Source organism: Haemaphysalis longicornis, unplaced genomic scaffold, assembly GCF_048455015.1.
Source record: "Haemaphysalis longicornis isolate Haplotype H1 unplaced genomic scaffold, Haemaphysalis longicornis Haplotype H1 scaffold_1, whole genome shotgun sequence".
In the NCBI taxonomy this organism is placed as follows: domain Eukaryota; kingdom Metazoa; phylum Arthropoda; class Arachnida; order Ixodida; family Ixodidae; genus Haemaphysalis; species Haemaphysalis longicornis.
Genome location: NW_027526203.1, coordinates 146313443 through 146338846, shown reverse-complemented (window position 1 = coordinate 146338846; position 25404 = coordinate 146313443). Strand labels below are relative to the sequence as shown.

The 25404-nt window shown below is 46.5% G+C and overlaps 1 protein-coding gene across 1 annotated transcript; it reads right to left on the bottom strand.

Moving 5' to 3' along the window:
- Positions 1-16358: 16358 nt before the first annotated feature.
- LOC144155003 (uncharacterized) lies at positions 16359-23508 on the bottom strand. Its single transcript, XM_077686183.1, has 2 exons — positions 23486-23508; positions 16359-18059 (listed from the first exon to the last, which is right to left on the bottom strand). The coding sequence occupies exons 1-2, from the start codon at positions 23506-23508 to the stop codon at positions 16781-16783; spliced, it is 1302 nt and encodes a 433-aa protein (XP_077542309.1). The 3' UTR covers positions 16359-16780.
- Between the last annotated feature and the right edge of the window lie 1896 nt (positions 23509-25404).

The following is a 25404-nucleotide window of genomic DNA, read 5'->3' as shown; positions in this document are numbered from 1 at the left end:
TATGCCAACTCCGACTATTTTCTTATGAGGCCAGTCACGGCTGCTCCCAACTGACATAATCATTTTCCCGGCGAAAGTGAATCTTTCACAACTGAGTATTCTATGTTTTGACCATGGGTACAAAGGCAAAGGGTTGTCTGAATTATCTCGTATAACACGCTATTACGACGCAAGCGTAGCGTTGGCGCTCTAAACCCTACATTGACAACACAATATAAAAGCCACTTTTCTCACACACAGTAGCCCAGAGTAAATTAACCTACCCAATTAGAAGCAAGCCAGCAAGTATTAAAATGCGAAAACAAGCGAGTGCAGCGTGTTGAGGACAACATCATCACCATCAGAACCATTAACTGGCAGGACAAAAGACTCTCCCGTAGATTTCCACTCCTCACTGTCCATTATTTACCCTGAATCATCCTTCCGTCAAGTTATCTGTCGTCATTGCGTTTTTTTTACGAAATTATACTAAAGGAAATCCTGGCGCTGGGCTACAGGCGAGCCTCGCTTCAGTGAGCGTTTCATCGTGTACCACGGAAAAGCGTTCCATTTTGGCTGACCATGTTTCGCGAACATGTTTAATGGTTGTCTGAGGCTTCAAAAACGTAAATAGTGTCGTTAAAATACTTTTCGAAGTACTTTTATTAATATGCAGGTACAGCTCGTAAGCATACCTCCATAGGAATATTTTATGCTTCATACTACCTGAGGGAGAAAAAGAACAGTTGCGCCTGTTATTGATGGTGGTGGTGGTGGTGGTGATGACGACGACGACGACGACGACGACGATGATGATGATGATGATGACTTTATTTTACCCACAGCTGGGCGAAAGGAGGAAGGGGGAGTGGGAGTCTTCCTGGATTCCTAACGCCCAGGCGCCGGCCTGCAGCGCTTGGGGGCGAGCAGGACGAGCTTTATCTGTATTTCAGGGTCGGAGCTAAGCAAAAATTTGCGCCCTTCTCCTCTGGGAAGAAGGATGACCTGCGAAGCTAGACGCCGTCTACGGAGAGCACAGAACAAAGCACTTTTGTTTATAACTTTCGATTTAGCATAATTCCTAGCCAATTAGCTGAACGATACTTCGAAAGACCCGAGCTTTATTCTACCGGACACATATGGAGGCATCTGTTTCACTCTCGCATCGTACGCATCTTACTGTCTGTGTAACACACCAACCCAATCCACTCAACCATGACTGCTCGCAAAGGGCCGTATAACGTTCACGTTTAAACCTCCTGGCCAGAACAACGGACATGTCATCAGCAAGGGCATGACGCCTATAGATGCGCGTGCAAGCCCCCCCCCCCCCTCTCCATCCACTCCCAACCCGGGCACGCATAAACCAGCAGCTGGTTTACCACCAGCAACTCGCGTGCTTTGAAATGAAAGACACCGTCGAAAATGGCGATCTGGAAGCCCTTTATGCTGAACAATTAATATTAGCTCCCGTCGGTGTTCCAAGCGCAAAAGGTGCTCTTCATTCGGGAAGTAGTTGCAGCTAGTCGACGAGGTGAAACTTGATGCGGCAGCGGTGGCGGCAGCGCCTTTCCGTTTTTTTCGCGTCCACACGCGCTTGTGTTCAGGCCGACGCTCCTTCCCTTCCCGCTGTTCTTCCTCCAAGCGGACGACATGCATCCGTCTCATCATCATCATCATCATCATCATACCACCACCACCAGCCTATCTACGCCCACTGCAGAGCAAGGGCCTCTCCCATTAATCTCCAATTATCCCGATCCTGTGCTAACTGCGCCCAATTTATCCCCGCAAACTTCTTGATCTCATCTGCCCATCTAACTTTCTGCCGCCCCCTGCCACGCTTGCCTTCTCTAGGGACCCACTCCGTTACCTTTAATGACCAACGAATTATCTTGCCTTCGCATTACATGCCCTGCCCACGTCCATTTCTTCTGCTTAATTTCTACTAATATATCCTTAACACACGTTTGTTCCCTGACCCACTCCCATCTCTTCTTGTCACTTAATGTTACACCTATCACCTTCCGTTCCATTGGTCGCTGAGTCCGTCTAATAGAGAGGTAATATTTGGAAGGCTTCGAGCTTTATTCTAGCAGACAAACACGTGGCTGTCCTTTTCCCTCTCCCGCCGTAGGCATATTACTGTCTAACGCACCAACCCAAGGCCAAACAGCTTGATTACGGAGGACAGCTGACAGGGCGCATTGAGTCATGCGAATTCCACGTTTAAATCGCCCACCAGAAACAACGGACATGTCAACAGTAGCGGCATGAAACCTAGCTGTGCGTGCACCGCCCCTCCTTCCACCCCCAGCCCGTGCACCCATAAACCCGCAACCTGGTGATGGGCGCGCGCTTAGGCGTAAAATACACCAGCGAAAATGTCTCTCGAAAAGCATTTGAAGCTGAAGAAGAATTATAGGCTGACGCCAGCGTTCCAACAGGCAAATTTACCTTGCAACCATAATAGGTGCGAAGCTACTCGGCGAGGTGGAATTTGAGGAGGCAAAGGGGTGGCGGCTGCATGTTACGCCCATTCGCACTTCTGTCGATTTCCCGTAATCGTCTCATAACGGCGCTACTGCCGTTGTCAGCCGATTGTTCAAATTGTGAAAGAGGCGTGGGTGGTGGCGAGCGAGTTAACAGTTGTGAAGCAGGGCTCGGTGGTGGCGAGCAGCAGCCCAGGAGCGCCGCCGAGTAAATCGGCTACACCGGAATGAAAACTGCGTGAGGGGGGGGGGGGGGGGGGGGGGCGGTAGACATATACGGCTTCGCAGTAAAAGGCCTCCCACTGCTCCGCACTGATAATGCGTAAGCGTGCACGTACAGTTCGTGGCTGAGCATCACAAGCTAAAATCATGCGAGTGAGTGTGGTTGGCTCACTTGCATTGGTCATTGTAAAGTTGGGGATAAATGTGGCTGAATAATGCAAAATTGGGGAATGCCACGCTGCATATTGACGTCTGTTGAGCGTGAGACGCGCGCTGCGGGATATTTTTGGCGCTCCATGCAATACTGTTGAGTGACGTCCCGGTAGGTCACCAGCCTGTCCCTAGCCCCCTGGTCCGACCCAGCAGCGTCGTCAGGGCAATCCCGAGAGCCGAAGCTTCGGCCCCTCTCATGTGCTAGCTCGTTGCATGCTTGGGAAAGATGCATGGGCTGATGTCCAGATTATTTGCGCGTTGCGCGTACGAACGGCCTGAACGGAGCGTAAGACGCGTAGGGCTGTATTAGAGATCCTGCCAACTTCAAAGTTCCGGAGAGCTGTTTCGGAGTCGCTCACGATGGTTTTAGCCGTTGTGGAGGCGATGGCCAGCGCGAAAGCGGCTTCTCCTTCCTGAACCTAATTAGTGTAAATAGAGGCTGATGCCAGAGAGTTGCCTTTAGCCTCTATTGCCACGGTGGTCGTTGCGCGTGTAAGGTAGTAGTCAGCGGCGTGAACATAACATAGGTCAGGGTCATCTCTGAAACACTGGTGCATGCAGGGCAGATGCTCGGGCATGACGGCGATCTTGGTGGTGTACCGGATGCACGTTTCTGGGTATGGGGGAGACGTAATGACCTTCTGAAGGCGAGAAGGAAGCGAAGTCTTCGTTCCATGTTGGCTGGCGTACGGAATGCTTAGTTTCTGTATTAGAAAGCGTCCTGTGTGGCTGCTTAATCGCTGGTATTGGGCTGTGCGCTGCAAGTATACAAGTTTCATTAGGGTATTACGGACACCCGTAGCCATGAACCGTTCTTTGGATGCCATGCTGGGAATTCCTGCGGCCTGTTTATACGCTTAGCGTACTGTGCAGTCAATTTTACCTTCTTCAGCTTTTTTGAGGTGGAGGTATGGAGTGACATACGTGATTCGACTTTTAAAAAAGGCTTCCACTATCCGAATGAGGTTGCGCTCCTTAAGCACATAGTGGCGCTGCGCAATTCGTGAAATAAGGCCGCTCGCATTTATCGTGAGGGGCCACAAGAAGCCATGGTGCAAGCCAGGCCAAGTGAGAAAGGAACGCTGTCAGCTTCTAGGACGACCCCGACGACGGCAAGCGACTGCAGCGAGATCTCCCTCTGGTATACCGCACTGAACTTTCTTGCACCATTTTTGCCCGAAAAGGGTGTAGGAATGTTGCCCACGGAGAACACCTTTAAAAGGTGTTTTGGCTAAAAATAGGTGTTCGTGTAAACACCCTAAAAAAGGGTGTAAGGTTGCTCAACACCCTAAAATAAGGGTGTGGGCAGCGGAGCTACGCGTGACGATGTGGATGGGCCGAGAGTGCAGCATGACATACCGACAAATTCAACACGCACAGGTCACACTTGAGCATCAAATGAACTGAGCAAGAAGACCAAAGGGATGCATTGGGACCCCGAGCACATACTTGGAAATACATCTGGCCTTCTTGCTTTTATAGCCAGCAGAGGAAAGTCCTCCGATAGAGTCGGTGGGCTTGACGCAAAAATAGGATATTTCAGCGCTAATTTTCGAACTATGCATTTTATTTTGAGCATATACAAATCAACATGCGGATTTGGAAAAACTTTTTAATCCGCAGTGTGTTCAATCAGTCATAGAATTTTATAAAATACCAAACAAATATTCCCCGAGATCTCAACACTTTTTAAGAAGGGTGCTCATTATTTTAACACCCTTTTTTTTCAAAAGCGTGTAAAGCTACAAATTAGGGTGTTGGAAACTGTGAGAAAGGGCGTAAGAAAAATGGTGTAAGGAAAGACCTCCAACTGAAAAAAAGGGTGTAAGAGACCTCCAACTTTGGAGGAATTTCATACCCGTTTACAGGGGTGGATAGAACATGTTCTACAAGCGGAGTATGTTTTGTACCTCCCGATGTTTCGCAAAGTATAAATTGGCATAATTTTTTACAAGTGAAGCTGTTTAAGCTTAAACTAGGTTCGGGGGCATCAGGAAAAAAAAGCAAAGAAAAAGAACTGAGCCCCCTGAAATGGGTGCACTGCCGCAGATAAGGTACTATAACAGTGAAGCCGGCTTTGGAGCCTCTTCGTGTGTGATCACAGAAGGCGCAAGCGTATGCTCACTTCTTACTATACCATTTGAAAGATACTAGTCTTTTGGGGATACTAAATGGCAAAAACATTGGCGCAGTTTGCAATGGGGGTGCAAGGCAGAAGAAATAGCATAGCTGGGGGCCGACCTAGCTTGTTTCCCCCTTGGACCCGCTGTCAGTGTGGGAGACACACTGGAATAGCCTGGTAAAATCCGGTTAAACTTGGCCTCACCGCTCAGCGCTTATCCTAGCTAGCAAGAACAACGCAAAGCCTAGCAAACGTAACAAAATTTAGCAACGGCGGAATAAACTAGGTCGACCCGCAGCTCCGTTGTTCTTTTTTTGCAACGGAACACCTATTTCCCACCGTTTCAACACCCTACAGAAGCCCAGCCTGTTGCAGTCGGTCAACACCCTTTTCGCCACACAACTATAGTATTTTTAATTTTAAACTTCAAAATGGCATTTCACGTGCATAGCTAAACTTGGGGCATGGGGCGCACCGTATATGGAAACGAGCGGACATTGCAGACGAACAATTGTTTATTTTGCTTTTGAACCTTTCTTACGAGTAGACGAGGGTATGAGGAGATGTCGTGTTCTTTACAGGGCAGTTATACATGCATGCATGGCCTTATTCAATCAACAGCTGAACACCTTTTCCACACCCTTTCAACACCCTAAGAAAAACGAAGGGTGATGAAGTTGATCAACACCCTTTTTTTCACACAAAAAGGGTGTAGAGGTACGGAAAGTGTGTTGAGATTTAAGGAAAAGGGGCGTAATGGGCCCCCAACACCCTTTTTCCACTTATGCTACACCCTTTTTGGCCAAAAAAAGTGTAAAAACGTTTAGTGTGTATATCAGTGTGACCTGCCGCGGCGGGTCAGTGGCTAAGGCGTTGTGCTGCTGAGCTCAAGGACGCGGGTTCGATCCCGACCTCGGTGGCCTCTTTTCAGATGGAAACGCCTGTACGCCTGTAAGTCGAGATTTCGGGGTGCGGTCAAAATTAATCCGGAGCCCTCCACTACGACGCTCCTTATAACCCAGGTGTAGCTTCGACGCGTGAACCTCCCAAAATTGGATATAGTAGCATTGCATTCTGTGCCTGCGGTCTCCTACTATTAGATCGTATCTCGGTAGTAAGTGTTTTATCCTGGTACATACGACTTGTAAATCAACCCCTTGCATCCACCCTTCGGTTCGAAGTTCTTTCCAAATGCGTATTGGCGTTGCGTCTCAAATGATAAAAAATCACAAATAAACGTGCAAACGTGGAATAAAATTCTTCACGTTCGTAGTTAAACTTAATAATAGTATATTACTAGTAAGACAGGAGCAGATAATTGAACAATTTCAGGTAATGCTGTTAGGGAGTTAAACATCGCAGTGCGTCGTCTGCTAGTACATCTTCCTGTCGAGAGACAGCAGCGAAGCAAAATTTGTATTTTACCATCGTCACCGAAACCAGGGGTAAAATCAGCAGCATTTTTTTATAGATGGGGCTTGATAGGGAATGTCGTAACTCCATGCATTGGAGAACACTGGTTGGGGGCCCATTCAGCCCCGGCACGCCCGCGAGGAGACCAGTCATCACGTGATTGGGAAGATTCAGAACTTGCCGTCAGGGCAACAGCGATTCCCCATAGCAGTGGGACAGTCGAGAGGAGGTTATCCTCGAAAGCCTGGGGCGCTTTATGCATGGCACAGTCAGCCGAGAGAACGGGAAGTGACCAAGTTCAGTTATTTTGCACAACACTGACGCCGTCTAGTGGCATCTTTGAACACGTGCGCACTCTTTTATCTCTCAAGCCAGGGTCCTAGTGTAACTTAATACGCGTGTTACCTGGGTCACCACCACCCCCTGCAGCGTTCGGTTATGTGGTGTGGAGGTAGCGCCGCTTAGGGGGTGATTGCCCATTTGAAACTCATGATGCCTAGTCTCAGTTCCAGCGTTCACAACTGATGCACATTGTTTATCATTGCTCTGCAAATGTCATGTGCACGCATACAACATACAGAGAGATGGAGAGACACAGAAAGAGAGGGACTGAAGCAGAGAGAGAGGCTGAAACAGAGAGACTGCCGTCCTCATTACAGAGGCATATTATTTTACCATACAAAGTGAGTACGGCCTGTGGGTTTCATCTGCAAGGTGATACCTCCCCGGCCCAGTAGTTCTCACAGAACGATGTTTGTGAGAACCCTGCTTAGACCCGATGAATCCCAGGAGAGGCACGGGGGAACTTAATGCTGCTCATAACACCCAGAGAAAGTGCGTACAACAAGCCCGGTAATCCTTTTCGTCGCTCGCAGAGATTCTTCGCGTACAATCTTAAAGCGATACCTACAATTCATCCGCAGGCCTCCTTAGTAGAACACGAGCCCGTCTGATTGCAATAAGTTACAGAAGCCGTTTAGTAATTGTCTTTCAAATGTGATACACTCAGCAATTCTAAATTTCGCTTTCTTTTACCCCCTCGCAGAGCTTTTTCACGCTGAAAGCCAGAGCGGAATCTTAAACAAACACCGCAAATTTATACGAACTTTACTTAATATTCTATAGACGTGGGGTACGCACCAATAGTTAATGTGAAGTGACCGCCTATTCAGACGGATTTTGATGTAAACGCAGACCCCGAGTACAGCCATTCCCCCCGTACTCCTATTCCAGCTCTGAGGCCCCACATAATCTTAAAACGACGCCGCCAGACACATCCGCACTTTCTCGTAGCTTTCCGCAAAGCCGCCCTGGTACAAAACTGACAAACGACGTCCGCCATTTTTAAGTTTTGATTAAGTTCAGATTTAGCCTAACAATGAATGCGTGGTGCTTATTCTTGTGGCTCCCCGAGCACAACTCATGTAGGTATGGAGCGCTGCCTCCTCCGGAAGTTAACCATCAGCCCGGATACCGGGGAGGCTAAACTAGATAGGTTAAACCACGCTAGGAAGACTCTTTGGTACACAAACAGCACTCCTTCACCCGAGGAGGATCTCCAGCAGCTGTGGAGCGCCTGACCACGGCGGTGGTCTGAACAGCGATACAGCAGAGGGTGCTAAGAATCTCTGGGTTCGGACAGGCCGCGTCTCGAACTTGATCCTGGCAACGTTGTTTAGCGAAGGAAGCTTAGCTGCACTAATAGAGGAGCTCTCGGACATTAAGTGGGATATTTAGGGTTAAGCAAAGACAGAAGAACCTGAGAAATCTTCATGGAGCTGACTAGCAGGTATGTTCCGTGCTACGAAGGACCTCAAAAAAAGAAAGAGCCTGGTCTGGGTGGGATGTGGAGGAATTCTTCAGCATTAACGAGAGAGTCTCAGTCCTTGTGATCAAGTTAAATACGAGGTACACGTTAAAAATAGTCCATGCCTATGCGCCAACAGCTAGCAGCGACGATGAAGCCATAGACAATCTCTACGAGGACGTCGAATCAACAATGAAGAAAAGAACAACTTAGTTCACGATTGTGATGGGACATTTTCACGCAAAAGTAGGTGAGTAAGGGGAGGAAGGTCAATGGGAAACATTGGAATAGGCCGTCGCAACAGTCGAGCAGCTACACCGGCGCGATTTGCAGAGACACATAACCTGAGGGTAATGAACACATTCTTCTGCAAACGCAATAATAGGAAGTGGACATGGAATAGTCCCAACAATCAAAGAAAACATGAAATTACTTCAGTTTTAATGAAAACCCAGGTTATCTGACAACCCAGGCAGGACGTGGAGTGCTAGAAAAAATTCAGAGCACCAATCATAGGACGGCTAGGTGCAAAGTAGAGCTGATTCTTAGAAGAGAAAACAGAAAATTCGTGAGAAGTAAGAAACCTTGCATGTAGTCAGTAAGGGTTGCGACTCGGGAAAGCAAGTTGTTGGGCTAGTTGGTTCATCATCATCATCATCATCACCCGCCTGTCTACGCCCACTGCAGGGCAAAGGCCTCTCCCATTATTCTCCAATTACCTCGGTCCTGTGCCAACTGCGACCAATTTATCCCCGCAAACTTCTTGATCTCATCTGCCCATCTAACTTTCTGCCGCCCCCTGCAACGCTTGCCTTCTCTAGGGATCCACTCTGTTACCCTTAATGACCAGCGGTTATCTTGCCTTCGCATTACATGCCCTGCCCACGTCCATTTCTTCTTAATTTCCACTAATATGTCTTTAACACCAGTTTGCTCCCTAACCCACTCCGCTCTCTTCTTGTCCCTTAATGTTACACCTATCATTTTCCGTTCCATTGCCCGCTGAGTCGTTCTCAATTTAAGTTGAACCCTCTTAGTGAGCCTCCAAGTTTCTGCCCCGTAGGTGAGTACCGGTAAGATGCAGCTGTCATACACTTTCTTCTTCAGCGACAATGGTAGGCTGCTATTCATTATCTGAGAATGTCTGCCATATGCACCCCACCCCATTCTGATCCTTCTAATTATCTCTGTCTCACGGTTGGGATCTGGGGTCACAACTTGGCCTAAGTAGATATATTCGCTTACCACTTCCACTGCCTCGCCACCTATCTCAAACTGCTGTGCTGTCCCGAGGTTATTGATCATTACTTTAGTTTTCTGCATATTAATTTTCAGGCCCACGGTTCTACTCTGTTCGCCCAGTGCGGAAAGCAGGCTTTGCAATTCGTCCCCCGAGTTACTTAGCAAGGCAATGTCATCAGCAAATCTGAGGTTACTGAGGAATTCTCCATTAACCCTTACTCCCACCTGTTCCCCATCCAACGTTCTGAATACTTATTGTAAGCATGCTGTGAATAACATTGGAGAGATTGTGTCTCCTTGTCTGACACCCTTCCTTATAGGTATTTTACTGCTCTCCCTATGGAGGATGATGGTAGCTGTAGACCCATTATAGATATCCTCTAGTATTCTTACATAATGCTCATCTACCCCCTGGTTCCTTAATGCCTGAATGACTGCTAGGGTTTCGACCGAGTCAAATGCTTTCTCATAATCTATGAAGGCTATCTATAGGGGTTCAGTATACTCAGCGCACTTCTCTATCACCTGATTGATCGTGTGAATATGGTCCATTGTTGAATAACATTTACGGAACCCTGCTTCTTCTTTAGGTTGACTGAAATCTAAGGTTGCAGAGATTCAGTTAGCGATTACCTTGGTAAATACCTTGTAGACGACTGACAGTAAGCTGATCGGCCTGTAATTTTTCAAGTCCTTCATGTCGCCTTTCTTATGGATTAGGATGATGTTCGCGTTCTTCCAAGATTCCGGTACCATTGGGGTCATTAGGCATTGCGTATACAGGTTTGCCAGTTTTTCAAGTACAATTTCTCCGCCATCCTTCAAGAGGTCTGCTGTTATCTGATCCTCACCAGGTGCTTTGCCCCCTTTCATTTCTTTCAAAGCCTTCCTTACTTCTTCGGTCGTTACTGGTGGGATGTCTATGTCCTCTGAACTACTGTCTCGTTCGGCATTATCCTGTATGTCCCGGCTACTGTACAGATCCCTATAGAACTCCTCGGCCATTGTGACTATTTTATCCCTATTTGTGATGACATTGCCTTGCTTATCCTTAAGTGCATACATCTGATTTTTCCCCACGCCAAGACGTCTCTTCACTGCTTTCAGGCTACCTCCGTTCTTTACAGCGTTTTCGATCCTCTCCATATTATACTTCCGTATGTCAGCTGTCTTGCGCTTATTGATTAACTTCGAGAGCTCGGCTAGTTCTATTTTGTCAGCTGCGGTAGAGATTCTCATGGTTTGCCGTTTCCTGATTAGATCTTTCGTCTCCTGTGAAAATTTACCAGTATCCTGTCTAGCCATAGTGCCCCCGACTTCTACTGCACACTCCGTGATAATGCGTGTAAGGTTGTCGCTGGCTTCCTTTGTCGTAAGCTCGGCTTCCTCGTTGAGGGCGGAATATCGGTTCTGCAGCGCGATCCTGAATTCTTCCACTTTACGTCTTACTGTTAGCTCATTTATCGGCTTCTTTCGTACTAGCTTGTTGCGGTCCCTCCTCAAATCTAGCATAATTCGAGATCTTACCATACGGTGGTCACTACACCTTACCCTTCCGAGCACTTCCACATCCTGCATGACGCCAGGGTTATCGCATAATATGAAGTCTATTTCATTTTTGTGCTCCCCATTCGGGCTGCTCCAGGTCCACTTCCGACTCTCCCGTTTACAGAAGAAGGTATTCATTATGCGTAGGTTGCTCCGTTCTGCAAACTCAACTAGTAGGTCCCCCCTGCTATTTCTACAGCCCAGATCATAGTTCCCAACTGCCTTGTCTCCAGCCTGATTCGTGCCTACTTTAGCATTGTAGTCCCCCATAACTACGGTATACTGTGCTTTTACTTTAGCCATTGCCGATTCCACATCTTCATAGAAGCGTTCCACTACTTGGTCGTCGTGGCTGGATGTGGGCGCGTAGCCCTGCACCACCTTGAGCTTGTACCTCTTATTGAGCCTAATTACAAGACCTGCTGCCCTTTCGTTAATGCTATAGTATTCGTCTATGTTGCCAGCTATGCTTTTATTGACTAGAAATTCCACTCCCAGTTCTCTTCTGTCCTCTAGACCACGGTAACATAGGACGTGTCCATTTTTCAGCACCGTAAAGGCTTCGCCTGCCCTCCTAACCTTGCTAAGCCCTATTACATCCCATTTAATGCCCTCTAATTCCTCGAACAACACCTCGAGACTTGCTTCGCTAGATAAGGTTCGCGCGTTAAACGTTGCCAGGTTCAGATTCCATTGGCGGCCTGTCCGGATCCAGGGATTCTTAGCACCCTCTGCTGCGTCACACGTCTGACCGCCGCCGTGGTCAGTTGCTTCGCAGCCGCTGGGGACTGAGGGCCGAGGGTTAATTGGCGTATTCATGGGAGGTTCATCATACTTATTGGCGGTGAGATCTTTGAGTGGCGCCCCCTGGCTCTGACGTCGGCTTAGGGATTCGCGCCGCTGTCGTCTGCTACACTAAGCTTGTGAGGGGCAACAGTGCCTGGGCTAGAAATCGCCCGCTTCGTTGCTGTAGTGCGTTAAAAGCGTATTTCTAGCGACTCAGTTATTTTGCCAGCTTCTGACGCATCTGAATAATTTGAAGCTGTATCCCCCACAAGTTTGCAACACACGAAGAGATAGAGAACAACTTTCTTCAGCGTAGCGGTCAGAAGATCGTGTGTAACTCGTCCTTTCTTGTTTATTCGCGAGGATCAGCGATCAGAGCTTCTCGATAAGAATTCAAAATGCGTAGGCTTCCCTGCAGTATTTTTGAGATGCTGCTATGAAGACTCAACAGTCTAATACTACGTACCAAGCAGCGGCCTCTACACGCTCATCGCACAGCAGGAAATAAAGCGGCTTTCTTCTGTTTCTTTCGTTGTTGTCTTGTATCGGATTAATGTTTCTTGCTTTTTTTTTCTGCTCAACGCATTAATTTTTCTGCGCCGTCACCAACTTCTTATTAGGAGGTTTCGGGATGTTTGGGAGCCTCACAAAGGTCGTGTGGATATTTCCTTCATTTTGTATGGCATACATTCCCTTCTTCACAAATTGGCTTTCATTACTGCTGCGTGCAAGAAGGTGCATATCCGCAGCGTGCTTTGTTTATTCACATGCAAATACAATGAGAAGGTTTGTGCTACGCCACCGCGATCGCGCCCTAAACAACGTGGTCCACAGTACTCGAAAGAGGCGTTTGTGCTCCGAATTTCTATCGTAATTATATCGTTATCATAACGAACTGACTCTCAACTCGAACAATGATGACATGATTACGGTGTTGAAGGCATGATATACTCGCTAACTAACGTAATAAATAGTATGCCTGCATATATTACAAGACTCGAAACCAAAGAAGAATTCCAAGTAGCTCTTTATTGCTTTTCAACCCTTCCAGGCGCGAAGAACAAATCTTATTCTTCTCGGGATGGCGTTCTATGATTTGAAGAAAATTACTTTTACTCTCTTGTCCTGGACTGAGGACCCGGCCCACTAACCAGATCGATTTAATTGTTAAACAAAGTTTTCCCCTCCTCCCCTTACTCCTCCTCCCCCTCTTGAATGCCGTTTTCTTATAACGCATATCCGAATCTCGGGAAGATATGGCTGTGCAAAATGTTCCGAAATATCCCTCCAGGTCTTAACAAACATATATGTGTCACTATAAATTTAACGAAGACGTGACTCGTTTTGCTCAATAAACCTCCATACTGGTTAGATGCCTGGTATAGAATCAGCACGCGCGTATATACACACTGGGTTATATGGAACTCAACCTACAGTTTTTGCAGTCTATAGTGCATGTCGGCAAACTTTCATGCCTTGACAACGCAAAGTGATGTGACAAAACGCGTTCGAGCATTCGGCAAGGTTGCAAAAACTGTTTTACCTTACATATGATTACCGGGAATCGTGATGCCTTCTGCCAAAGCCGACAGCCCTGAAGGCCTAGAATTTGTTTGGTCTTCCATTTTCGCTGTTGTCGGTTATTAGCAGCTGACTGTACCTTTTGTTCGAATGCTTACATGAGAAGCTGACGCCTAGCTTCGACTCTTCGCGCTCCGCACAGGACCGGCTTCGCAAGGAATGGGGTGGCGCCAGCAATGTTTCTCCCGTAGCGGTATCCAGAACTACACTTTAATTGACACCATGAGCTAGTGCATGCGATTTTCATTTCATTTCATTTCATTTATTCCACCTTAAAGACCCGAAGGCATTACATAAGGGGGGGCGGCGTACAAGGTATAGGAAACAACGCAAAAACAAAAAAAAAACTCAAAGGGTACCAAGGGTTAACATTCAGAGAACAATAATAATACAAAGGATACAAAATGCAAAGTATACAGTAAACATTACAAAGTGCAAGGTAAACGTAAAGTTACAGGGGTAAATATTCAGAGAAATATGAAACATTTTAAACAGTACTTCAAAATTATTGTAAAAACTGGCAGAACAGAAAATTTAGTTAGATTGTGACAAGTGAATTTTTAGTTTATTGCGGAAGGCTTGGCGGTTAATGCATGTTACTAAATTATCGGGTAGTTTATTCCAGATTGTAATCCCATTGGGAAAGAAGGAGGTAATCATTGCAGATGTGTGTCCATTTATGGGTGCGATAGGATGACTGTGGTTTATGCGGGATGAAGTTCTGTGTGATGGTTGAAGCAGGACGTGCCGCGATTTAGGATGATAATAGAAAGCATGCAGAAGACACAACCGAGAAATGATGCGACGAGATTCAAGTGACGGCAGGTTCAATGATTCTTTTAGTGCAGTAACGCTAATATCGTTAGAGTATTGGGAGCAAATAAAACGGGCAGCGCGGTTTTGAATCCGTTCTATATCATTAGTAAGATAAGTTTGTGAGGGGTGCCAGATTGAGCATGCATATTCTAATTTCGGTCGGACATAAGTTTCATAAGCTAGCTTTTTAATATCTGGTGAGGCTCATTTTAAGTTCCGGCGCAGGTATCCGAGGGTGCGTGAGGCCTCCGAACAGATGATTTGAATATGGTTTGACCATGATAGCGACGATGATAGATGCACTCCGAGATATTTGTAAGATAGCGTAGGGCTAATGGGAAGAGACTTTATGCTATAGGTGTACTGCGCTGGGATCATTTTACGGGTGAATGACATCATTTTGCACTTAGTGAGGTTTAATGGCATAAGAGATTTATCACACCAAGCTACAATTATATCTAGATCATGTTGAAGTTTAGCTCTGTCATCGGGTTTATAGATTGGAGAGTACAGCACGCAGTCATCGGCAAAAAGTCTTAATTTTGTTAGTACGTTATTAGGCAAGTCGTTTATGTATATTAGAAAGAGAAGCGGGGAGAGGCAGGCACCCTGGGGGACACCTGACGTTACGTCAGAGAGAGGTGAGTCATAATCGTTAGCGCTTGTGAACTGCTTCCGGTTTTTTAGGAAATTTTCTATCCAGGAAATTATGTTGAGAGGGATTCCAAGGTTGCATAGTTTAGATAGTAATAGGTTATGAGGGACACGGTCGAATGCTTTAGAGAAATCTAAAAATATGGCGTCAGTTTGAAGATTTTCGTCCATGAAGTGAAGTATATCATGTGTGAATTCCGCTAGTTGGGTTTCGCATGATAGTAGTTTCCGGAAACCATGTTGATGAGCAAAGAAAAAATTGATGGATTCCAGATAAGTCATAAGATTTGAAGCTATGATATGTTCGAGCATTTTAGATGGGATACTGGTTAAGGAAATAGGTCGGTAGTTTGCTGGGATTGCGCGGTTGCCTGATTTAAAAATTGCAATAACCTTAGCCTTCTTCCAATCGTCTGGTACGTTTCCTGTTTGTAATGATTGTGTGAAGATCAAGTAAAGTATCTGGCTAGAGACTGAAATGGTACTTTTTAGTAATTTACTGTTAATATTGTCGCAGCCGGCCGAAGAAGAAACTTCTAGATCGTTAATCAGTTTAAATATTCCTTCTGGAGAGATTTCAATTCCTGGCATCGCTACAGCTTCTGGATCCGGCATTGCTACGGTATCAGTGGTATTAGCAGAGGAAAACACAGACGAAAAGTGGTCATTCAAAGCAGAAGCGCATTGTGCGGCGTCGATTGGTTCTCCGTCAGCATTAGTGAGGTCTAATCGATTAGATTGTGACGTAGGGGAAAGCATGCGCCAAAATTTGTTAGGGTTTGATTGAAGAATCGATAATAGGTCATCGGAAAAGAATTTAATTTTTGCAGCTTTGAGTTCGGTTAAGTACTGTTTCGCGCATGAGCGATAGCGCTCCCATGCAGTTGGACTTCGGCTTAGATGAGCCGATCTGTACAAGCGTTTCTTCCGGTTGCAGAGTGATTTTAGCTGTTTGTTAAACCATTGACAGTTGGAATCTGATTTAATGAGGGTAGTAGGAACGTATTTATTTTTAAGGTTAAGCATTGTAGTCTTAAAAATTTCCCAGTTAGCGTTGACACTACGAGTTAGGTGCGTAATCCTGAAGTTATCTAAGAATTTTGTTAGTTCGTGATTAATGGCGTTAAAATTTCCTCTCTTGTAATCTGTGATTATCTTCTGTGTGGGTGATTTCTTTTTCAGCGGGGAAGAGATGCAAATATGGATTAGTTTGTGGTCACTAAGACCAGGGAGCGTGTTAATTGTTTTTATGTCGTCAGGGCACGAAGTTAGCAGGAGGTCTAGGATATTATTACCCCTGGTAGGGCAGGTTATGGCCTGGTGAAGATTAAAATCAAGTACAGTGTTTAAAAATTGATGTTCTTGAGACGGTGACCCATTCGACACTGAAAGCAACGACCAGATGATTGATGGATAGTTGAAGTCTCCGAATAAAAATATGGGTGCCTGAGGATATTTATTGGTGACTGTAAGTACGGATTGATGAAGTAGGTCGCAGAAGTCGGGGTGGCTGTCCGGCGGCCTATAGCAGGCGCCAAAAACAAATTTCGAGGCTCCGTTTGAGACAAGTGCCCAGGTTAATTCTATTTTGTCATCATGGAATATAAGTGAAGATGCTAGGGTATTAGTAATGGCTATCAGCACGCCACCTCCTCTCTTGCTATCTCGATCGCGGCGAAAAATTGTGAAGTTCAAGTTGGAGGGAAACACTTCCGTATCTATAATGTCTTGATGCAACCATGTTTCAGTTAGTATGACTATGTCAGCACTGATATCATTTATGAAACTGTAAAGTTCATCGCGTTTAGGAATTATGCTTCGTATGTTAGTAAATGCGATGTTTAAGTTTAGAAATGCCATAGGGCGGACACACGTGTTACACGAGGCGGAATGATTCGAAACCTGTCATGTGCTGCCAACGGAGGTGGCTTGTGATAGTGGGTTGTTATCCAATGTAATGATGGGTGAGTTTTCAAGCTCCGTAATGCTATCATTTTTCGCGTCATACAAGTAGGTCTTGATACCAACAAACAGCTTGTCCATTCTCAGCATAAATGCACACTTTTTTGGCCGAATGAACTTAAGCAACTTAGCACGCGCAAGGCGAGTGGCTGCAGCAAAGTCTTCCCTTACGGCGAAGGTCGTTTCTTTAAGCTTGATTCCGCAGCCTAAAATCTTTTCTTTTGTTTTGAAGTGAGCAAGCTTTACCACGATTGGTCTTGTTTTGTCAGGGGCAAATTTTCCGATCCGATGAGCCCGTTCAATTGCACTTGGTTCGATCATAATATCGAGTTGGGTGGTGCAAAAATTTAGCACGTTAAGTTCGGATTCTTCCCATGATTCTTTTACAGAGTCCTCAATACCGAAGAAGAGAAGGTTATTGCGGCGCAGTCGATTACTAGCGTCGGTATTAGCAGCTTTTAGTGTTTCTATTTCATGCTTGATTTTGACAGCGTCTTCGGGTACGGCGTTCGGTGAGGGTTCAATTTGGACTGTTTCTAGCGCTACAATTCGGTTTGTTAATGTTGAGAGAACTGTTTCATGGTTAGTTTGTACTGCCTTGAGCTGGTTAATATCTTCACGAATGGTTAGGACGGTTTCATCGAGCTTCTTGATAGCGTCAAATAGGGCTTCTATCTGAGCTTTAGTTGGGCCGGGGTTTAGTTCCACATCTCCGGACAGCAATAACATCAACTGTGACAGCAATTGTAGGGTGCACACCTTGTAACATGTACATAGCAAGTTGCGGAATTTGAAGTCGTAGGGGCACGACACCGCGACAAGGAAGTAGTTGCTGGTTGAGCATTGTTTAGAATGTGTCAGGTAACTAACCTGGAAGGTCAGGAGCGGCGTAAACATACTGCGCAAACCGGTGTCGTGCCCCGAGGTGAGGGTGATGTTCCAATGATTAAGTAGGCCGGATAGGTCCCACGTGATTGGTGACGTCGACGATGAATAGCGTTGCCATGCGTAGTTGCAGGCGCAGGGTGCTGTCGGCGGGCTGGTGATCGGTAGCAGGATCCGTCGTTGATCCAAACAGCGCGTGGGCGCTAGAAGCACTGGTAGGCCACCGGGTGGTGACCAAACGTAGTCGCCCAGGCCAGCGGTGTCAGCAACCCAGCAGGCCACGATCTGGAAGGTCAGGAGCGGCGTAAACATACTGCGCAAACCGGTGTCGTGCCCCCTATTATTATGATAAAAAGTTACCTACACGCCAATTCTGGTGCGAACAAGCATCAGACGTTGACCGAGCGCAAAGAAACAGCAGGGAGAGCGATCCTGAGTGAAGCAGACGACAAATGCGAGAATCCCTAAGCTGACGTCATGGAGGCGCGCTTCGCAGCGCCGCCTGTGTTCGCGCTCACCGCCAATACTTCATCATTCATGGTTCATCATGTTTATACTTAAAACTGCGCATACGGGCGGGAGAAGGAAAAGAATGGACAGGACGGGCGGAGACAGACCTGCGCCCGTCCTGTCTCTTCTTTCACTTGTCCCGCCCGTATGCCCAGTTTTAAGTAAGACTCGGGACTTTGAAATAACCCTTCCAAACAAATTAGTTCTACTAAACGAGGAAAACCAGTTTAAAAGAACTTGTTGTTGGGTGCGTTGGTGTATCTTGGTGCATAAACACAGGCTTTGCGCGAAAAAGACAAACACACACATGAAGGAGAAGAAAGAAGGGAAGGATGTGTGAGTGAAACATCGGTGTTTCTTCATAAACCAGAGATTGTATATCTTTACACGTGTCTAGAGTTGTGACAGAGCTGCCTTTAAAGATTGCTGTAATTGTAGGAATGCGCATGAGCGACCCGATAATAAGTGTACTTACAATTGTGTGATCCGTCCAATAAAGTTTAGTTGAGAGTTCGCGCTCATCCCGTCCTTCCTGGGTGTGTTGTCTTTTTCGCGCAAAGCCCATGTTTATTCACCGAGGAAAACCATGATAGTGTAGACAGGCTAAATAAGATTATAATAACCGAAATTCCAAAATCAGCAGCAGCTGTGGGAGAAGCAGCTTGTAGGAAACAAACTGGAAAACTAACCAACAAAACGGAGGAACTAATTGCGAAACGAAAGAAGTAAGCACGTGAAAGTTTCGAGTACGACGGGTGAAATCAAATTAGCATAGTTATCTAAATTGATTAACCCAAGTAAAACGAGCGACATTCGTGCGTACTACACAAAAATGATTGAAGAAACGCTGAAAACAACTAAAAACAAAGCCAACTAAGAGGCATCTAGCTATCTGCAATGACCGAATGTACGCAATCAGAGACGAGCAGGGTAATATTACGCAAAACATGGACGAGATAAAAAAAGTAGCACAACGATTCTACAACAGCCTGTATGCCAGCGACGTTAGACCAGGGGAAGCTACTGAGAGTACAAACTCAAATTGCCATGTCGCACTAATAACTAAAAAGGAAGTTGGAAGTTATCTCAGGGACATGAACATAGGCATTTCTGCAGGAGACCACATCATAACTGTTGATCTTTCAAAGGAGGGAGGAGATACTGTACTGGAAAAGTTGCCCTACTGTTTTCGGAATGCTTGAAGACTCAAAATGTGCCCATGAAAAACGTCAACATAATTCTGATTCACAAGAAAGGAGATTCCAAAGACATTAAGAATTACGGACCCATTAGCCTACTCTCAGTTGTATACAAGCTGTTTACCAAAGTAATATTAATAGTTAGCCGCATAAGTGACAGCCCGGATTCCCAACAACCCAGAGAGCCGGCTGGGTTTAGAAAAGGATACTCAACAATGGACCACATCCATGGCGTCAATCAAGTAATAGAAAAATCAGCAGACTACACTATTCTCCTTTACATTGCATATATAGACTATGAAAAAGCGTTTTACTCAGTACACAACGCAGCAGTGCTGGAAGCATTAAAAGACCAGGAAATAGAGGAGACCTACATAAGCCTTCTAAACGACGTATATATAACAGTATATAAGAAATTTACGGGCAGAATTATCCTTCACAAGTAAAGCGACAAATTTCCGGGCCGAAAGGGCTTACGACAAAGATATACCATCTCACCAAAACTGTCCACAGCATATCTCGAGAGGGTATTCATGATGCTTGTTTGGGAACACACAGTTTTTGAGGTTTGCAGACGACATGCTCTTGCTAAGTGAGTCTGCCGAACACTTGCAAAATATTCTTGCGGAACTGCAAGTAGAAAGCCTTCCCGGGGGGCTAAAAAATATAAATAAATTTCAGGTAAAGATAACTAAGCATGCCGAAAGCGCCGTCTTAAACATATGTAACGAAACGCTACAACAGGTAGAAGAATATAACTGCTTCGCACAGATCGTCAGTGCTGACTCCAACCACGAAAAAGAAATACGGCGCAGAATAAGTATGGGCTGGGATGCACTCGGCAGACACTCCCAAATAATGAAAAGTAAGCTACCTCTATCACTAAAAGGACGAATATGCAACCAATGCATCCTGCCCGTAATGATGACATATGGAGCGAAAACTTGGAACAGTCCTGAACATCTGGAAAGCAAACTTAGGTTGGCTCAACGGGCCATGGAGCGAATAAAGATAGGAGTAAGTAACACTTGTGGACAGGAAATGAGCTTCCTGGATGAGAGAACAAACTCAAGTAGATGATAACATAGTTCAAACAAGGAAAAGAAATGGACTTGGGCTGGCCATATTGTTAGGCAAAATAACAACCAGTTGACCACCAGGGTAACAGAGAGGATACCGAGGGGCGGTTCTATAGGAATAATAGTGAACCGCCGTTAAGAAGAACTCGAAGGGACCACTATGGAAACGCCCGTCTTATCAGAAGTTCGTCTTATCCGAAGCCTTCCCAAAAAAAGAATCGGCAACACTTCCAGGTGCTTGCAAATATCTTGCTTCAAGACGGTGAATGCAGTAGACTTACAATGAAGGAAAAAGAAAAAAACATTTATTTGAGTCCGCAACTTGATAGAAGACTGTCTTCAAGTGCTCTTGCCTGGTATTACCCAGTCCAAACGGTGAGGGAAAGCGTACACCCGCTACCTCAAGCGACAACGCAGCAGAGACAGAGAGGGAACTCCTCGCTTTCTCGGCGGTGGCGCGGTGGGACTCGCCACGCGAACTGACGCGAACTCACATGCTTCCTCCGAGAAACTGCATTGGTGAGGAGAGCTGCTACGTTCGTGAACCGGAAGACTCCGTTGTCGCTTTTTTCTTTACTTTTTTTATCATCCTAGTTTTGCGCCTCTCTCCTTCAAGAACAGAGCGGCCACAAAACTCGCCATCGCTCTTTTTTTTTATTTGCTGCTCGCTCCGCGGGTTCAAGGGTGGGAGAAGTGGTAGCTTTATCCGCGTGTCTTTTTTTCTCGCTCCCCCGTTCCTCAGTGACGCGAATTCGCTTCGTGCTGTGGTTTGCTTTTACTTTTCTTTCCCTCTGGTCGCGTGAATTCCCCGCCGCACTCCGCCAAGACTGTCGTGTTCGCTACCTTGAATCGCCAGCAGTGGTGGTCACCCCGAAAGTTGTTCGTGTTAACCGAACATTACGCAAGGCTGTTCGTCTTAAGCGGATTTTTTGCATTGGGTTTATGGAAAACCAAGCAAACAACCCCACGTTGTTCGGTATAAGCGAGAATTCATCTTAACCTAGTTTGTCTTAACGAGAATTTATTGTAACTCGATGGAAGGACGAAATAGGGAAGTTCGGAGGCAAGGAATTGACTCGAGCAGCGCAGGACAGGAGCGGTTGTAACTCAATGGGAGATGCCTTCGTCTTGCAGCGGACTTAATAAGGCTGTTGCTGAGGATGGCGAAGACGTTTATTATTCAGACAGGAATTTAACATGCGCCATTGCTTAGAAACCTTATGCCCCGCATTAGGGATCCCTTTTTCCATGCATTCCTTTTGGCGATTTTAGCAGAGACGTTAAGGTGTTCGAGTGGTTTTTAGTTGTAAAACAGCGTTGATTTGTTTTCTTTTAGTTTTTGGATACAAGCTTTCAATTTTGCACATACTGTTAAGTAAACTGTGGGTTACCCATAGGCTTTAGAGCGTTGACGATCCATGCCAATAGGCTGACATCGAAACTGGAAACAAGGACAGCTCGCGACAGATTAGCTCCTACCTGAGGGGCGCCCTAGCTATTCGTATTGCATAAGGCGTGTAGCCTCCTTCAGAGTGCGTGTTCCTAGATCCCTAAGTTATTGAGCGCTCTTGAAGTGGCAGTGCCTTATCACAGGCGAAACTTAACGTCGTATCGATCATAGCTGCTGATGGGGGTGGTGGTGCTGGTGGTTGGGGTGGAGGTATGGTGATTGATGGTAATGAATGGTGGTAATGTATATGATAATGAGGCTGCACCCCGGCAGCAGCCCCGCTCGACATCACGTGCTCTGAGCCTTTTCTGCCCCCCCCCCCCCCCCCCACCTCAACTGAGTGCAACCAGAGTCGCCGATAGCAAACACCGGATTCGAATCACATGTCTCTGCGATTCCTGCGCAGGATATGTAAAGACATTGTTACCGCTCGAATCAGATTTTGGCGTGCTGTAGCCACAGCTGATCATTATGTGCGCTGTAGTGCATGGCTAATAATTGTGGGCACCGGAGGGTGTCTAACGTACAACAAAATTCCGTCAACACGAATGTATTTTCTGAATCAAATCCCTCATCTTGAAAGTGAATGGTATTTCAGTTCAGTGCTCAGCTGTAAGTAGGGCTATGTAAATAAAGAACGGCCGATGGAACTTTAATATTGAAACAATTTTTCCCTTTACTTTAGAGATCACATACAAGTAAAACCCATTTCCGTGCACTAAAAATGGGGAAGAGTGGCAGTCTGCTGCCTTGTCTTTACAGCGAATCTGATACCCTGAGGTGCATGGTAGGAATCTTTTTCGTTGGTGTCCTGAGCTGCGCGCGCTCTTAAATTCTTTGGGTTTGATTTATTCTTATGTGTGCTCGCTGGAACACGCCGCCGCCAATGAGAACTGAGCGCTTACCGAGTGCTTCTTCGTGTGTTTTTCTTTTTTGTTTGGTGATGGACGCCGCAGAACTATCAAAACCAATTGAAATTAACGGCGTGCTGAATATTTCCGTTATCCTACTTTGTGCACGCGCCGCTATGGAAGGCGTAGTGGAGAATGATAATTGAGTGCGCGCTGGGGGTAGTAGTAGGTAGGTGGTTCGATGGAAAAGGAAAAGAAATGGACTGGGGATATTATTGAGCCCAGCTGGGGGCTCACCGGCATACAACCCAGTCCGGGGGGTGGGGAATATAGAAGGGGATGAATAGGATAGGGTAGAGAAAAGGAGATAGGTAAAGAGAAAAGTTGAGGCGCCGCGAGGAAAAGAAGCGTTGCCACAGTCACTGGAGGCCACCGCGCACAGTACACACCACAAACACAGGTCCTGGCGTCATGCTGCGTCCGGGAGAAGTTCTCGACGGGAGCGGTGGAGCGTAGAGGCGAGGCTGTGCAGCGATGAGTCGTGCGCGGAGGTCCGAAGTGTGGCGAGCTTGCTGAGTGAAGGTTCGAGGCAGACGAGCGGTTACTGGCGAGCGGGAGCAGGCGATCGACGGCCCCACGCAGCAGAGCGCACGCCGCCCGAACAAAACACCCACGGCTCGCGACGCGTGGCCGGCATAATCGCGATACCGCCCCGGCCGCGCAGGAGCGAACGAAAAACACGTCCGCACCCCACAACGACCGAGGCCAAACTCGCGCGCCGGGGGTCACTTGTTTTATGGAAGCTGTTTGCGCCCGCCAACAGGGTGCGTCTTTTGAGGACTCCAGCCGAGTTCGCACAATGCTTTCGGTATGCTACTCAAATCAGTGGCAGTCGCTAAGATAAACAGCTTGGCCAGTTAGACAACGCTCGCTGAAAAATATAGCATCAAAGAAAGCCACAATGGAGAGTAATTGCAACTCCACGCGCCTATCATTGTCACTCCTCTCCTTTGTTGTGTTATTTCGCGCTACGTTTTTCGCAGGCGATGCGCAGTTAGAGCTCTTGAGAGGCAGCGTGGACAGAAGGAATGGCGGAGGGAAACGAAACGAGAAAAGTAGCAGCGGCGACATCCTTCCAAAATTGATGAACTTCGCTCGGCACAAGGATAAAGCCTGCGATGACCCTAATGTTCTTGTTCAAAAAGGTCAACGCAAGAGAAAATCAAGGCCGTATGTTGTCGCGGAACCCATCACGGTTCGGACCGGCACCACAAAAAGAGTCAGCGCTGTCATTACCCTAAAGCAATAAAATATTTCACGCCCCCATCAGGAGGTGTTATGTTTGGCAACAGCTCCTCTGGCCATCATCTGTCGCAGGGCCGGGATGGCGGGTCAATTTTTTGCAACATGAATATTAAATCTTTTTTTACTAATCCGCGGGTTCTTGCCATTCGCTGTCAGCCGTGGTCGTCACGTGACCACAGAAATGCGTCACCGCTGTCAACCGTAAACTACGACTCGGGAAGCCACATGCGAGGGTTAGCCTGAACCTGGAATACGGCGCAGTGGCAGTGGCGGAGATGAAACAAAGGGTACGGGATTTCACCAGGCGCCACGCCTCCTAAGTGAAGTTTGCTCTACGCATTGTCGGTGATACCATGGCGACGGCGAGTGGCCACACCGCAGACCCACAGCCCCCGAACATAAGCTGTAACCAACAGTGGCAATGCGTTGTAAGGTAAATGATAGAAGCATTAAATGGTGATTGCCGTAACCCTGATCAATCTCTGGCCGATGGGATACCTGTCTGTTCACCACGCAGCTCTGGGACCTTAGGGTAAATCCAGTGGTCTCTGTACCCCAATTCTGTTATTCTATTACATGCCTCACGCTAAACAGTAAACCCCCCTCAACTCAAACCATGGTCGGTCCCTGAAAAGGAGCCGAACCATAGCTTCACTCCCACCTCACAGATAACGAAATAATTTGACGCAGAACACACTAAACTTTTTTACACCCTTTTAGCCAAAAAGGGTGTAGCATAAGTGGAAAAAGGGTGTTGGGAGGCCTTTACACCCTTTTTCTTGAGTCTCAACACCCTTTTCCTAGCTCTACACCATTTTTGTTTGAAATAAAGGGTGTTGATCAACCTCAACCCCCTTGGTTTTTCTTAGGGTGTTGAAAGGGTGTGGAAAAGGTGTTCAGCTGTTCATTGAATAAGGCCTTGTTTGGATGCATAATAACGCTATGAAGAATAAGACATCCCCTCAAATACTCCTCTACTCGCAAGAAATTTCCAAACGCAAAAAAAGAATAATTGCTCATATGCAATGATCGCTCGCTTCCTTATTCGGTGCACCACATGCCCCAAGTTTAGCTTTGGCACGTGCAACCCCAACTTGAACCTTCAAAATTAAAAAGACTGTAGTCGTGTGGCGAAAAGGATATTTACCGACTGCAACACGCTCGGCTTTCTGTAGGTTTTTGAAACGGTGTGAAATAGGTGTGCAGTTGCAAAAAAAGAACAGCGGAGCTGGGGGTCGACCCAGTTTCTTCCGCTGTTGCTAAGTTTGTTATGTTTGCTAAGTTTTAC